The following is a 12,548-nucleotide window of genomic DNA, read 5'->3' as shown; positions in this document are numbered from 1 at the left end:
GGCGTCTTCCCGGGCCAGGTCAACCCGGGTCAGGTCGACCCTGCATGTGCCTTGGAATCTGCCAGCAGGCAAGTCACGTGGCACCAAATATGCTGTAGGCGGTGGGAACAGCACCAGGTGTCTGACCGGTGGGGTCAGACCAAACCTGGGTTCAGCAACCTGGGTACTTGGGTTCTGGCTGGGGTGGGGGTGAGGCAGGGAGAGAGGGTCGGGAAAGGCCTGGGCTGCACCAAGCGGGGAGAGCACCTGATCTCCCTATTGAGAAGGCTTCCCTCATATTGCCTTCTCCTCACCATGTAATATCTACTCCACTCAGCATTTCTTTTCTTTTTTCTTTTTAAGCCTCATGCAAGGATATGTTTATTGATGGTAGGAGAGAGAGAGAGAGAGAGAGAGAGAGAGAGAGAGAGAGAGAGAGAAAGAAACATCAATGTGAGAGAAAAATTTAGATCAGTTGCCTTCTGTACACACCTAGAGAGACTAAGGATTGAACCCAAAACCTGGGCATGTGCCCTGACCCCCGGACCTCTCAGTGTACAGGACGACACGCCAACTGAGCCACACCGGTGAGAGGACTTTTATGTGTCATAAAAGATTCTCACAGGGCATCCCATTCAGATCTAAGTACTATAAAGAATAATTCATAATGAATCTCTTAGGTGCTTTATCCAAATTTCTAACTTCTAAAAAGGTTAACCAAATTTAAAAATATTTTCTTTCCCTAACCGGTTTGGCTCAGTGGATAGAGCGTCGGCCTGCGGACTCAAGGGTCCCAGGTTCGATTCCGGTCAAGGGCATGTACCTTGGTTGCGGGCACATCCCCAGTGGGGGGTGTGCAGGAGGCAGCTGATCGATGTTTCTCTTTCATCGATGTTTCTAACTCTCTATCCCTCTCCCTTCCTCTCTGTAAAAAGTCAATAAAATATATTTTTTAAAAAAATTTTCTTGAAAGACTTGATTTCAGAAATTAGAGATAATGCCTTGGAGATGTAGATTTTCCATTATAATTGAACAGCATTTGTTTGACAAAACTGTGCTTTATGTTTCCCCATTACAAAGCATATTTAGCTAAGTTCTTATATTGTAAAAAAAAGTTTCATGTTGTTAACTCAGCCTTTTACAACCTTTTCTCTGGCCAGTGATGAGCACCCAACTTCACTACTTTGGGAACAAGGGTCCGCACAGTAGGCAGAGAACAGCCCCACTGCCTTTGAAAGGTGTTGGGGCATTAAGAAAGTGCTCTCTGACTGAGTGACTTCAGCCCGTGGTGATGGTAACTTGGTGAAGCTGTAGGCCAGTGACTTACATGACGCTTGATTCTTGGAGCAAAAGAGCAAAGAGAGCCCTAACCGGTTTGGCTCAGTGGATAGAGCGTCGGCCTGGGGACTGGGGGGCCCCAGGTTCGATTCCAGTCAAGAGCATATACCTTGGTTGCGGGCACATCCCCAGTAGGGGGTGTGCAGGAGGCAGCTGATCGATGTTTCTCTCTCATCGATGTTTCTAATTCTCTATCGCTCTCCCTTCCTCTCTGTAAAAAAATCAATTAAGGAAAAGCAAAAAAAAGCAAAGAGAGATCTAGAAATGACTAATGAACTTAATGAATTCTTAGGACCTGCTCCTGTTTTAAAAGTAAGAATGTTCCCTCTCATCTGGTTAGCAAATTTGGAGGGGGATAGAAAAGCTCTCACATGGTGTGCGGTATCCCAGCACTGCCAAGTTCCCTGGAACCCATTTAGATGACCTCTGGCCCTCTCTGTCCTCACAGGCACGAACCACCTTCCTCCTGCTTTCTTAGGCCTCATGCCCTCTTCACGATGGATGGTCATTTTTCATTCCTGGTTTGTGGTACATCTCTTCTTCCTAGCCGAGCGGGCCAGCTTTTCCGAGTGTAGCTTCATGTAACCATCCTTGTTGTGTGGTGTGTGAAATAATAGGGAAACAAACAAAAAACCCTTGGTGACTGGAAAATAATAAAATACGTTTAAGTGCAAGTACAGATATTGCAGTTCATGATAACAGTATGCTTTTTTATTTAAACAAGAAGATTTTACAACTCCTTTTCCCCACCCTGAACTGACTCTCATGAAAAGCGTTGCTCACGATGGAGCTTTCCTTCTGGATAGTGTTCTTCAGTGTGAACTAGGAAAGGCATGTATTTGCACCTCGTTTTGTTAATCATCGTTGTAAACATTCCTGACTTCAGGGCATTGTTTGTAACGAAATTTACTTTTTGGACTCGTTGTGTAAAGACCTCTTTTCAGGGCTGTTACTGGCTTTAGCTGCCAGAGCATGGGTGCTTGGTCTGTTGGCTTTGAGAACCTCTAGTTTAGCTTCACGCAGCATCCCTGCCAGGTGTCTGCTGAAGCTTCTGGTTCAGAGCAGAATGTGATGTCTTTACTGAAGACTTTTACTCTAAGGAATAACTTCATAAATATTTCAAAATGGGATTTTTAATAAGGCCCTTTATGTCACTAGTTTTCACGTTGTAATGATAATACAAAATTTAAAGGAATGTTTGTATTCATGATTAGTTGATTTGATCTGTTTGGAAAAACATTTGAAATTTTGATTTTTTGTATCTTCATGGTCTGTTTTATTAATTCTTCATTGGAAAGTATTTTCTTTCTTGACAACATTTTAAAAATCACTTAGATACATAGAATACAAGGTTTTTAAAAAATGTATTTTAAGCCTCAGTTATACTTCATTTTAAGATTTTTTTGAAAGGGGGTTAAAAAGATCTATTTTTCTATCTTTTCAGATTGCTAAAGGTTTTATTGCTTCTAGTTCTAGTCCAGTTGTCGGCAAACTGTGGCTCAGCAAACCACAGCTCACGAGCCACATGCGGCTCTTTGGCCCCTGTGGCTCTTCCACAAAATACCGACTTCTGCGCATGGGCCATGAAGTTTCAATTGCACTGTACGGGCGCATCCACACGTGGTATTTTGTGGAAGAGCCACACTCAAGGGGCCTAAGAGTCACATGTGGCTCGCGAGCCACGGTTTGCCGACCACGGTTCTAGTCCAATCAGAGTTCATAAAGAGCACATTGATGTGCATATAAGTAATTGGTTAATCAGCAGAAAACTTTACAAACCCAACCAAGTAGTGCCTCCTTTTTCCTCTAATCATTCACAATTATTTTAAATCATTTGTTGTTGTTCAAATGAATACACTAAATCCATCTTCAGCGTTAAAATCGTAGTAGTTAACATGACTTGACTTCACCAAGAGATACAACAAATGACCTTTCAGCCAAGAGACAATTGAGAATTCCCGCTCATGGCAGCTGTCTAGTTAGAGTGTAATTAACCTTGACTCTGGTCTGAATGAATGGCTCACTAGCTTGGGTCCTTACACTCAATTAGGGAACTAGAAAAATATGCTATGGATTGATGTTTTTGATAATATTCCCTGGAATATGTCTTTAAGTCAGTGTGTTTAGACAAAGAAAAGTTTAGTCTGCTTTAGCGGTTAGATCATTGTCCTGATTCGCCAGGATTGCAGGCTCGATCCCCTGTCAGGGCACATGCAAGAATCAACCAATGAATGCATAAATATAAGAGGAGCAACAAATTAGTCTCTCTCTCTCAAAATCAATTTTAAAAATGAAAGAAATATGTGCAGTGAAATGAAATACCATGGTAAAATAATTTATTTTCTGTCCTGATTACTTTTGTCCTTTGAATTCTCAGTTGACTGAGTGTTTTGAGGTAAGAACCGAATTCCAGATTTTAAAAACGACTAGAGTTTCAAGAATGCTAGGCACTGAGCTGAAAAATAGAAGACAGGAAAAGCCTAGATATTTAAAGCATCGTCATTTTACCAAATTCTTTTGGGTGCTTTTCAGATTCCTCTTCTGTCCCTTCAGCCTTTATTTTAGGAAAAGCTTTGCCTTATGGAGTGACGTTTGCTCCCATTTGTCTCCTCTAGCTCCTGAGTATTGGTGTTCCATCGCTTACTTTGAAATGGATGTTCAAGTAGGAGAGACATTTAAGGTTCCGTCAAGCTGCCCTATTGTTACTGTTGATGGATATGTGGACCCTTCTGGAGGAGATCGCTTTTGCTTGGGTCAACTCTCCAATGTCCACAGGACAGAAGCCATTGAGAGGGCAAGGTATTGATTATATAGGTATTTTAAAAGTTGAGTACACTACATTGCCTTTTAGTCAATTATATTTCTCAGTGTAGATAATGTGTGTTTCACTAGGAAAAAAGAATAAATGTCATCTTGAAAATTCAGAATCAGTAAGCATTCCACTTGTATTGTAGATGTTTGTTATTTAAAATATGAAAAAAATGATTTTTTTAAAAATTTATTTTTTAAATTTATGTAAAGTTGGTATACAATCTTGGTTATATTAGTTTCAAGTGTACAGTATAGTGACTCGACATTTTTATACCTTACAGTGTGACCGCCCCACTAATTCTAGTAATCAATCATGTTAAACATCACAATATTATTAACTAAACTAGAGGCCCACTGCATGAATTCGTGCATGGGTGGGGTCCTGCAGCCTGGCTGGCGATCGAGGCCTATCAGGGTGCTGGCCGGCTGTGGGGAGGGATCCCGGGAGGTTGGCCGGCAGGGGGGGAAGGGCTGCGGGAGGTTGGCTGTGGGAGCACACTGACCACAAGGGGGCAGCTCCTGCTTTGAGTGTGCATTATAGCAACTGGTCAACCTGTCATTCCAGTTGTTCGGTTGTAACGGTCACTTAGGCCTTTTATATAGAGACTAGAGGCCTGGTGCACAAATTCGTGCACCAGTGGGGTTCCTCGGCCTGGTCTGTGGGATTGGGCCGAAACCGGCTCTCCAACATCACCTGAGGGTCCTGGATTGCGAGAGGGTGCAAGCCAGGCTGAGGGACCCCACTGATGCATGATCAGGGCCGGGGAGGGATGCGGGAGGTTGACCAGCTGGGGAGGGACTGTGGAAGGGCTCCAGTGTGTGTCCGGCCCATCTTGCTCAGTCCCAATCGGCTGGACCCCAGCAGCAAGCTAACCTGCCAGTCAGAGCATCTGCCTCCTTGTGGTCAGTGCATGTCATAGCATGCAGTTGAGTGGCCTTAGCATATCATTAGCACGTTACACTTTGATTGGTTGAACAGACAACCAGACGACTGGACACTTAACATATTAGGCTTTTATTGTATAGTATTCCCCTTTCTCTTTTCACCCATCCCCCCACCACCTCCTTTCTGGTAACTATTCTGTTGGTCTGTTTCTATGAGCCTGTTTTTATTTTGTTTTGTTTTTTGATTCCTCATATAAATGAAACCATACGATATTTGTCTTTCTCTGCCTCACTCATTTTACTTAGCATAATACCCATGTTGTCGAAATGACAAGGTTTTATTCTTTTTGTTGCTGCTTAATATTTCATTGTGCCACAACATCTTTAAGATTCTTTTGTTGGTAAGTGAGGTTCCTGTTTTGAATAGTAATAAGACCTTTTGGAATCCAATTTAAAAACTAATTTTCGTATCCTCCAATCATGTATTCTACACACCTATTGAAAGGAAATAATTTAAAATGAAGACATGGGTCTGCAAGTGTTATTTATAATGTTGGGGAACAATGAAAGGGAAGTGGTTGAGTACATTTTGATAAACTTTTATTTTTATGTAGTCATTAAAATGTTAATAAAATGTTTATATAATCACATGTAAATGCTTAAGATGAAATATTATAGGAAAACATACACAGTGTTAGGTACTTTGTAATCTCAACTCTAAGAAAATGTGTGTGTGTAAATACATAATCTTGGCTCTATCACTTAGCTGTGTGTCTTTGGTAAATCACCTGGTCCCTAAGCCAGTGCTGTGTAATAGAAACGTCTGTGATGAAGGGAATGGTTTGTATCTGTGCTGTCCAGTGCTGTAGCCACTAGCCATGTGTAACTTTGAGCACTTAAAATGTAGTCATGTGATTAGCTTAATTTTCAAATTATTTTAAATAGCCACTTGTAGCTAGTGGCTATCAGTTTGGACAGTGTAGCTATAAGCCTTAGTTTAATCATTTATAAAGTGGGAATAATAATAGTTAGCTCATTGAATTGAGGGTTCAGTGAGAATTTATGTTAAATGTTTCTGACACATAGTAACTAAGCACTATATTATGTATACTAGTGGCCTGGTGCATGGATTCATGCACATTGAAAGAAATTAATTAGAAGGTGGCTGGTGGGGTGGGACTGGGTGAGACAGCTAGACACGCCCTGGAGCCAACTTTCTGCGGTCCTTCCCTGGCCGGCCGCACCTGGGGCAGTGCTCAACTCAAAGGGTGTCTGCGGTCACCACAGCTCAGCAGTAAACCAGATTCGGGGCCGACAGTGCCCCAGCAACAACATAACCCACGGCCAAAGGTGGAATTGCGTGGCCCTGTGAGGAATTGGGCTCCCTCCTCTCTGGTTCCAGGGTGCATCACCCAAAAACCACCACTGCCAAGTCACCGCAGCTCGGCAGCTCTTGCGTTGAGCATCTGGCCCCTGGTGGTCAGTGTATGTCATACCAACTAGCCGGTCAGCTAGTCGGATGATTGCTTAGCCTTTTATATATATACATAGATGCCCATCATTATTATATATGAACTAAAGGCCCAGTGCATGAATTCGTGCACCAGTGGGGTCCCTCGGCCTGGTAGGTGATTGGGGCCGACTGGGGCCATCTCTCCCAGTCCTGATTGGGGCTGGTGGGGGTCTGCCGGTCAGGGAGGGACCGCGGGAAGTTGGCTGGCCGAGGAAGGACCGCGGGAGGGCTCCAGGGCATGTCCGGCCCATCTCACCCAGTCCCAATAGGCCGGACTCCAGCAGCAAGCTAACCTACTGGTCAGAATGTCTATCCCCTGGTGGTCAGTGCACATCGTAGCAACTGGTGGAACGGTTGAATGAACGGTCGGACACTTAGCATATTGCGCTTTTATTATATAGTATGAGATATTTTAAAAAGAAGGAAATATACAAAATATACAATGGCAATCTTTTGGTTATGGAGTTATATGAAGTTATTTATTCTTTTTACATTTTTTAATATTGAGTATGGTATGTCATCTGAACTAATACATATTTTTTAATACTTATCAAAATAAAATGTAATTCCCTTTTTCTTCCTAAGGTTGTGCATAGGCAAAGGTGTGCAGTTGGAATGTAAAGGTGAAGGTGATGTCTGGGTCAGGTGCCTCAGTGACCAGGCAGTCTTTGTACAGAGTTACTACTTGGACAGAAAAACTGGGCATATGCGCGGAATAGGTGTTCATAAGATCTGCCCCAAAATGTATGTTAAGGTTAGTGGATGTTCTCCTATCTCAGACTTGGAAGGCTCTATTTGTTTAGAGAATTGAGATGGAGGGGGGAGGAGAAGAAAAATGTCCTTTCATGTATTAAATCCCAGAAATTATGTTGTTTGTTAAACACATTTCCTTGGGGGCATTTACTGACACGGCTGGTTACCTCGTTTTGTGATTACATTCATGCCCTATTATTTTAGTAGCAAATTTGTTAAATGTTTTAGACTAACACAGGTTCTTGAAAATATTGAGTGAAATCACAAGCATCTTCCTTTGTTATAAATCTGTAAAATGTTCATAGCCAATCTTTAGGATTTTATGAAAGGAAATTCTAATTACTCAATCAAATTAAGCCTAAGGTATTTTTTATTAATTATTACATATTCAATTCATTTTACTTTGATGACAAACACTGTTTGAAAAAGAAATATTGTAGCCCTAACCGGTGTGGCTCAGTGGATAGAGTGTCGGCCTGTGGCCTGAAGGGTCCGAGGTTTGATTCCGGTCAAGGGCATGTACCTTGGTTGCAGGCACTTCCCCAGTGGGGGGTGTGTAGGAGGCAGCTGATCGATGTTTCTCCCTCATCGATGTTTCTAACACTCTATCCCTCTCCCTTCCTCTCTGTAAAAAAATCAATAAAATATATTTTAAAAAAAGAAATATTGTAATTAGATAGCCCTCTCTCTCTCTCCACACTATATATATATATATATATATATATATATATATATATATATATAAATATATATATATGATTTTAGAGAGAGAGGAAGGGAGAGAGAAAGAAGCATTGATGTGAGAGAGAAACAGAAATCAGCTGCCTTCCGCAGTTACCCTAACAGGAATCGAACCCACGCCCCTCCAGGACACAGGATGTCGCTCATCCAGCTGAGCCATGCTGGCTAGGGCTTATTTTTTGTGTTTACTTCCTGTCATGGTTTCTCCCTTTGGAGCAATTCTGCCTTAGCCTGGCACCCGGGGGTCCACGTGTCAGAGCCTACTTGTATATTTAGAAGGGAGAGGAATTGCGTCCCTTGAGGAAGTTGAGTTCCAGTCCCCTGGGTCTGCTCAGGGCCTAAGCCCTGTGTCAGAGGTCTTTCTGATGCTTACCTCTGCCCTGGGCAAGACTTCATGCCTAAGTGCATTTCTGAATTAGCTGTAAGGTGTTTCACCAGCACTTGATTCATGGGCAGATGCCCATTTATAGACCTCAGAGAGCCTGGCTATTGTCTCTCTGCATTTTATTCGAAGAAGCTAAATTTCCGTCCTCTGCACCTACTGTTTGAGGTCCTGGTACCCTGAGTACCTGCTGTCCACTGTGGATTTATCCATCATCATTTGGTGGACTATGGGTTGTTTCCACTTTTTGGCTACTAGGCATAATGCTGCTATGAACATTCATATTGGCGTTTTTAGGTAGATGTGCGTTTTCATTTTCTTGGATATATAAGTAGGAGTGGAATTGCAGGATCATAGGTAACTCTATACTTAACTTTTTGAGGGACTGCAGACTGTTTTTAAAAGTGGCAATGCCGTTTACATTTCCGCCAGCAATATATATATGAGGGTTTCCGTTCTCTATATGCTCATCAACACTTGTTGGTATCCTTTTTATTTAGCCTTCCTAGTGGATGTGAAGTGGTATCTCATGGTGCTTTTGATTTGCATTTCCCTAATAGCTAATAATGTTGAATATCTCTTCATGTGCTTATTGGTCATTTGTCTGTCTTGTTTGGAGAAATGTCTATTTAGATCGTTTGTCCATTTTTTAGATTAGGTTGTCTTTTTATTATTGAGTTGTAAGAGTTGTTTGTATATTCTGGGTATCAGTCCCTTGTCAGATATATAATTTGAAAATATTTTCTTTTGTTCTTTAGCTTATCTTTCGTTTTCTTGATATGATTTGCAACCCACATCAAAGTTGTTCATTTTGATATCTTTGAGTTTATCTATTCTTTGAATGAGTGTGTTTTTGGTGTCATATCTAAGAAACCATTGACTACTCCAAGGTCCTGAAAATGTATTACTCCTGTGGGTTGTCCTAAGGGTTTTATAGTTCTGGCTCTAAATTTAGGCCTATTACACGTTTTTAGTGAATTTTTGTGCATAGTTTAAGGATGTTGATCCAGCTTCATTCTTCTGCATGAGAATATTCAGTTGTTTCAACAACCATTTGTCCAAAAGACTGATTCCCTTATCAAATTATCTTGATACCCCTGTTGAAATTAAGTTGACTTTAAATGTAAAGGCTTATTTCTAGGCTATCAATTGTATTTCATTGATCTGTGTATGTATCCTTATGACAGTACTATTCTGCCTTGATTACTGTAGCTTTGCAGCAAGGTTTGAAATTGGGAAGTGTGAATTCTCTAGCTTCGTTCTTTTTCAGGATTGTTTTGGCTATTGCCACCTGCTGGTATATCCACAGGAATTATATGACTGGCTTGGAGGATATCAATTTTTATAAATATATTTTTATTTCAGAGAGGAAGGGAGAGGGAGAGATAGAAACATCCATGATGAGAGAGTCATTGATCAGCTGCCTCCTTCACTCCCCTGCCCCACACTGGGGATTGAGCGCGGAACCCGGGCATGTGCCCTGTCAAACCGTGACCTCCAGGTTCATAGTTGACAACCACTGGGCCACACCAGCCAGGTGAGCTTATCAACTTTTAATAGTTTTTCTGTCTTTTGCATGTAAATGGAGCAGAGAGAGAAGGTGGTCATGCATACCTTACTCCTCCATCCTGACTGGAAGAGTGAGGGAAAGACAGAGAGAAATATCAATGTGAGAGAAACACATTGATTGGTTGCCTCCTGTAAGAGCCCCAACCAGGGCCTGCGCCAGGGAGGAGCCTGCACCTGAGGTACGTGCCCCTGACCAAAATCGAACCCATCTAGGACCCTTCAGTCCACAGGCCGGCGCTCTATCCACTGAACCAAACCAGCCAGGGCTACATGTTCTGACTGGAAAATTAGATACAGAGTCGCCATTGCGACTGATGTTCAGGAGTTTACAATTTAGAGAGATAAGGCATATCCATTTACAGAATTTGATTTTTTAAAAAAAATTCGGGCACCTAAGCCTTTAATTTGCCAGTTTTGATGTTATAAACAACATGCTTTTACTGAAGAATAGTAAAGTTCTCATTCTCATGCCCTAATAGAGTGGCTGCATATTCTCTGTTACATTGTGCAATGGAGAGACATCGTCGGGGGCTTCCAAGAAGCTTTAATGGAACCAAGACTCTTAACTGTTTCATTATTAGTCATGTCTTACTCTGAACTGAGCTGTTTAGATAGACAGGAAGTTTGCATGACCCATCCTGTGGACATGGCACTACCCCTTAAAATCAAGTTGCTTCTTTTCCCTTCACCTCCATTCCTAAAGAGAAAAATTGGTCGGGCGTGGGTAGGTTGCAGTAATTTACTTTATAATTGGTGGTAGGCAGATGACCCAGGTAGAATGCAAATTGTCTTAACCAAAAGTTTTCAGTCTCTGTTGATAACATTTAGGTCTGTACTTCTTGGCACTTGGACAGAGAATTATATGCTGGGGAGAGTGAATTAAAGAGAGCTGTCACGTCATTAATTTAAGATGTAGGGAGAATGGAAGAGATCAGCCTGTCCTCCTGATGTCTTTCCAATCTTTTCTGTTAGGTTTGTCAGCTGCTGCTGGGATCGGGGTTGATGACCTTCGTCGCTTATGCATCCTCAGGATGAGCTTTGTGAAAGGCTGGGGATCAGATCGCCCAATTCTGAGCATCAAGGAGACGCCTTGCTGGATTGAGATTCACTTACACCGGGCCCTTCAGCTCCTAGATGAAGTACTTCACACCATGCCTATTGCCGACCCACAACCTTTAGACTGAAACCTTTACTGTTGGAGCCCTTAACATTCATTGTCAGGATGATGGACTGTAACATACAATCCTGTTTATAATCTGAAGATATATATCACTTTCGTTCTGCTTTATCTTTTCATGAAGGGTTGAACACATGTTTTGCTGCCTTGCTCCTAGCAGACAGAAACTGGATTAACCCCCCCTCCCCCCCGCCCCCATTTAGAACTTTTCAGGCATGGCTCAGAACTTGAAGGTCAGGAAAAACACATTCTTATTAAATTTACTGCACCAGTTATGTATGAAGGAATCATTCCAATCCTGGAAAATTTAGCCCTTTAAAATGTCTTAGACATTTTTCTATGCAGAACATTGGTATATGTGCTATTCTAAAGAGTAAACTCAATATTGCTGATTTTAAAGGCAGAGACGTTCTCAAAGTTAATTCACCTGTTACTTTGTGTGTACGTTGTTATTGTTGAGCAGACTTTACTCCAAAATATTGTGCCATGTGGGTGAGTTAATGTTACCAAGAGCAACTTTACTCTGTGTTTAAAAAATAAGACAGTAATGTATTATAATCTTTAATCCAAAATATATTTTCTGCAAGTTAAACTAGTGAAGATGATTTCAATTCAGATTGTCTTGCGACTTCATTTTCTTTTCACCAAGGCAAAACACTAATCTCTGTGAATACTGAGAATTCCTTAAAATTATCAGACAAAGAAATACCATTTACAAGTTCAGTGGTTATCCCAGTTGGAGAACGATTTCTCGAGTAGTATAACTTTTCCCTGTTAAGCAGTAGATGTAGTCTATATTTCCAGGCACAGGGTTGGTTATCAAGAAGCCTGGAAGAGCCATTTCTTTCCTTCATTAATTCATAGGGAAGGGTTTTGTATTTTTAAAAACACTAAAAGCAGTGTCACTCCTCCAGTTCTCCATTCTGCAAAGGTGGCAGTGCTTAAGAGTAAATGATGCGCATTTGGGAAACTGCTAAGTTCTCTGTCAGATCTGTGCGGACTAATGGAAACATTACAGCTTATAATAGGCAGTTTGGATATTTTTGTACTTGATTTGATGTGACTTCTTTTTCATATACTCTTTAAATCATGTATGCTATGACATTGTTTAAAATTCAGTTTTTGTATCTTGGGGCAAGACTGCAGACTTTTTATACCTTTTGGTTTTTCTAAGCCCTTTGCCATCAATGATCAGGTCAATTGGCGGTGACTTTGTATAGAGCAGTGGTCGGCAAACTCATTAGTCAACAGAGCCAAATATCAACAGGACAACGATTCAAATTTCTTTTGAGAGCCAAATTTTTTAAACTTAAACTATATAGGTAGGTACATTGTTATTAACTTAATTAGGGTACTCCTAAGGTTTAGGAAGAGCCACACTCAAGGGGCCAAAGAGCCGC

At 41.4% G+C, this 12,548-nt stretch overlaps 1 protein-coding gene across 1 annotated transcript; it reads left to right on the top strand.

Annotated features, from left to right (window-relative positions):
• The first annotated feature begins 2,900 nt into the window (after positions 1-2,900).
• Positions 2,901-11,759, top strand: LOC118663212 (mothers against decapentaplegic homolog 4-like). The gene is made up of 4 exons (XM_036322658.1): positions 2,901-2,919; positions 3,933-4,116; positions 7,112-7,280; positions 10,944-11,759. Exons 1-4 carry the CDS (start codon positions 2,901-2,903, stop codon positions 11,004-11,006), a joined length of 435 nt encoding a protein of 144 aa, XP_036178551.1. The 3' UTR covers positions 11,007-11,759.
• The last annotated feature ends 789 nt before the right edge of the window (positions 11,760-12,548 follow it).

The sequence above is a fragment of the Myotis myotis genome, unplaced genomic scaffold, assembly GCF_014108235.1.
Source record: "Myotis myotis isolate mMyoMyo1 unplaced genomic scaffold, mMyoMyo1.p scaffold_m19_p_9, whole genome shotgun sequence".
NCBI lineage: Eukaryota > Metazoa > Chordata > Mammalia > Chiroptera > Vespertilionidae > Myotis > Myotis myotis.
The sequence above is the reverse complement of the archived record's forward strand: the minus strand, read 5'-3'. Positions and strand labels throughout refer to the sequence as shown.